Source organism: Dermacentor albipictus, chromosome 10, assembly GCF_038994185.2.
Source record: "Dermacentor albipictus isolate Rhodes 1998 colony chromosome 10, USDA_Dalb.pri_finalv2, whole genome shotgun sequence".
NCBI lineage: Eukaryota > Metazoa > Arthropoda > Arachnida > Ixodida > Ixodidae > Dermacentor > Dermacentor albipictus.
Genome location: NC_091830.1, coordinates 41340893 through 41344665, shown reverse-complemented (window position 1 = coordinate 41344665; position 3773 = coordinate 41340893). Strand labels below are relative to the sequence as shown.

At 48.1% G+C, this 3773-nt stretch overlaps 1 protein-coding gene across 1 annotated transcript; it reads right to left on the bottom strand.

The window, feature by feature from the left end:
• Window positions 1–230: 230 nt before the first annotated feature.
• Window positions 231–3231, bottom strand: LOC135907397 (uncharacterized). The gene is made up of 2 exons (XM_065439087.2): window positions 2875–3231; window positions 231–827 (listed from the first exon to the last, which is right to left on the bottom strand). The coding sequence occupies exons 1-2, from the start codon at window positions 3185–3187 to the stop codon at window positions 604–606; spliced, it is 537 nt and encodes a 178-aa protein (XP_065295159.1). The 5' UTR covers window positions 3188–3231; the 3' UTR covers window positions 231–603.
• Between the last annotated feature and the right edge of the window lie 542 nt (window positions 3232–3773).

The window sequence follows — 3773 nt, the reverse complement described above, 5'->3', positions numbered from 1 at the left end:
AATAGCAAATAACGGGCACAGCTGAAGGCATTCAGGCAAGGTTTAAAGCGCAGGTGTATGTGTACCTAGGCAAGACAAAATTTTGCGTAACGCTCCAGATACGAGGAGGAGGGTGAATACGGAAAAGCAAAATCAAATGATCATATCTTATCGGTGGCGAATCCACATAACAATACCGATTACCCTGCAAACGTATTCGTAAACATTTCTGTAATTTTTTTATTGCTCAACTTCTCTTTCTTCTACATTCTTAGTAAAAATGTTCACCTAATGTCATGGAAACGAGGCGGTAAAGTTTAATATTGCGGTCTCTAACAAAGAGTGGACGTCGTTTATATTTATTAAAATCACAGTTTTCTTGCGCAATCTTTAGTTGATGCCAAGGAGGGAGCTTTCGCCTGAGAACGCACAAGAGCATTGAAGGTATCGGTAGTATTCTGAATTCAGCTGCCGCAACGTGTTCTTATTGAGCCGTAAACAATAGATGTATTAGAAATCGTACAGCGCGTTTATCGGCAGTGAATAAAACAATAAAACACGAAATATCGGACCAGCCGAGCACTTTCTACTAAGGCAGCGCCTTGCGCCCAAGTGCCGCTTCGGTCAACCACGGCCAGGGCCGGTGTCGTTGGCCGACTGGTGTGCGCCCGCCCTCTTCTCCGGGGCCGGGAGGTGTCCCAGGCGGAAGAGGAAGACCCCGTATGCGACTGCCGCCAGGATGACGACCATCAGCACGACCATGCAGGCCAGTGAGGCCGCCGAGGCGCCGTACCATGGGCGTCGAGCCTTGGACTCTCCCGACATCGTTTCGGTGACGGTGCGGTCAGCTGCGCAGCGAAGAAAATCTTTTGGAACGTCACTAAAAGGCCGCTAGTCCCACGGTAAATACAGATGTAACTGACCTGATAGTAACGATGACGAAAGCAATGACCAAAAACACGAAGACTACGCCCTGAGGACGAAAGTAGGGTGATGTTGATGGCACAACAATTACGGCAACAATTTGTCGAGTTTAGAAACAGCTTGGCCGAGCTGTTGTTTCCCTAAATTCTTTTGCCTTCTTGTGTACTCCTTTTGCCTCCCTCACTACGCAATAAAGATAGAGTTCCCCGATTATGCCTCTCTGACGAGTCAGCCTTTAATTGGCCATGAGTTCCTCACTATCATATGATATTTCTCTTAAATGCAAAGAATTTCTTTCAAATCATTTAAGGCGTACACTAAAATTATGTATTCTTTATATCAAGTCTGTGTAGACGGTCATCGGATTGACCCCAATCTAAGGCTGATTGAACGATTCCGTTTAACGTTCTAACACAACAACGCGGCTGAGAGAGACACCATACTAAAGGATTCTGCAGCAGTTCTCAGCAGCTGCAGCTTCTAAATGTTTATTGAAACGCGTGCTTGAAGTAGTCGAGCAGTGTCGTTTGCTACATGGGGCGGCGTTGCAAGCGAAAATGAGAGATTAAAAGAAACTCAGGCGCCACGCATCATGCTCGCCGGAAATTAATGACTGGAATGGAAAAAGAGTTATTACGCCACTTTATGGCATGCTGGCCTATGTGAGAACCAATTGAAAAGAAGAAATTTGAGGGTAAACTTATACCATACTAATGATTCCAAAGCATAACACAAGCTCACTGGCTTTCTCTTTAATTCCCAAGGCTTGTCCGTCCCCTCTGATGAAGTCTGCTCTGTTTATAAAAAATGTCCCTCGCCTTTACATTTGCTGCCGAAGCCCACGACATTAAGATAAAGGAGAGGCCATTCCCAGAAGAAACACGACTTGTTTTTAAAATGTCCCCTTAAATTTAAGTACATCAGCGTTTTTATGACAAACGTCTTTCAGTTCGCTCAGCGTAGGGGATCGCTTGCTAAAATAACAATGGAAGAAAACACGTTATCTTATTATATAACTTATATGTTTGCAACCATACTACCCACACGCCTTACACTGGCATCGTCGTGTAGACAAATGTCATTACTCGATAATTCGTCGGTCGCGTACACAGGCGGGTGCCATATAAGCATCACGAATCGCGCATACGGAGCTAAATTTAGCCTCACGCTCGGTGTTCGCAGATGAATTTCTCGGCAGCACGCTTGTCCATCTGAGCGGGAGTGGTCGCGTTTGGAGTAGCTCACTTAGTCATAGTAGTTATAATCCACGAAATCCAAGCCTATGCTTATCAGGGGTAATAAGGCTTACAAGTGTGCAAAGTTTTACAGCGATTAGACGGTTGCCCGACTCTGGCGCCCCTGAATTCGACACGTAGGGTCCTTAAACGGCGAGAAGAGGCCCACGCAGCTAGACATAGAGACGCTAATCTACGACCAAACCATTTGGCCACAGCAGGCCCATTACGAATAAGGAGCGAGCACGAATGCAAGATTATACTGTAGGACCCCACTAGCTATATCACAAGGCATGTACGCATCATAATGCGTAAACAAATGTTCATTGGTGTCTTTGGTTACATCACTTAAGTGTACTATTGATAACACACCTGCAACAGCACATACAAGGCGTTTCATCTACTCCACTGCGGCTGCGTCCACGATATACTGCCTACCCAATATTTCTTGCCATCCGTCAATGTCGAAATTGACTGTCTCAACCGGAAATCGAGTTTCATTTGGCTCAGCCCGTGCTGCCACTTCTCCTAAACTGGTATAGGGATAACTTTAATAAAGTGCCGGCAAACGACGATTTAACGAGTCGTGACGCTGGCCAAGGGTCGACCCGGGGTTATACTCTACTCTGCACTAGCCCAGCTGGGCCCGTTTGTAGTGGGTCATGAGGCTTGTGCTTTACTATTTTCTAGAGATTACGCTCCTAGCGCCACACGAGGGCAACACCCAAAGCGGTACCTCTGACCCGCGCTGGCTGCGGCCGCTCCCCAGCCCTGTCGGAAGAACCGAGGCTGGATCGCCGCGAGGGGGCGTCCTCGTTCGATCCGACAGGGTTGTCAGGCGCCAGGCTCTCGAAGCTGTTGACGGGCGCCCGCGGACCTTCGTCGTTGAGCGCCGACAGCTGCTGCAGCTCGTGCACGCTCAGGCTCATCATCTCGAGCAGGTTCGACTCCACGCCACCGTCGCTCTCGGCCACCGTGCGGTTCGTGGCGGATGACGTGCTCGTCGGGTCTTCGCTCGCATCGTCTTGCGTGGTGGACGCCGTCGACATAGTGGCTGGTCTTCGTCTTCTTCCTCTTTGCAGGCAACCACGGCTCGCGACCTTCCTAAGGAATTAATTCGTGGTCTCGATGTTGATTTCTACCCGCTCTGAAGAGAGAAGAAGTATTTTAATTAATGGAAAATGTAGAGAGGTCGGCCGGATAATGGAGCATCTGGCCTGCTACTCTACGTAAGGGAAGGGGAAGAGGGGAAGGAAAAGGGTCACAATGGGGGAGGCATCGATAAGTGGCCCGATTCTTCCTTGCTGCCCTTTGACTGCTTATGTAACTGCAGCTAGATTTCGCAGGAGTATCATTATACAGTCAATATCAGGCTCCGCAATTACTAACTCTGTGGATTACGGACATCTCCTGCACCCTTGCAACAGAAATTTTTGCCGAACACGGAAAATTGAAGTGTCCATCACGAAGCTGCGCTGCCGTATACCTGCATTGAACTTCTACCTCCACAGGTCTGGTCTGGTGCCCTCACCATTATGCTCATTCTGTGGCGAAGCGGAGACAATCGATCATTTCTTGTTGTCTTGCAGACGTTTTTTCTATTATAAGAAAACGACTACTCGAAATCCCGCTTCG

Bases quoted from the DNA above. Each gene is read 5' to 3' on its own strand.
- LOC135907397 (XM_065439087.2), bottom strand. From the start codon at position 3,187: ATGTCGACGGCGTCCACCACGCAAGACGATGCGAGCGAAGACCCGACG. The intron at 828-2,874 runs GTACCGCTTTGG...TTCGCTGCGCAG, and splicing joins GCAGCCAGCGCGGGTCAGAG to CTGACCGCACCGTCACCGAA.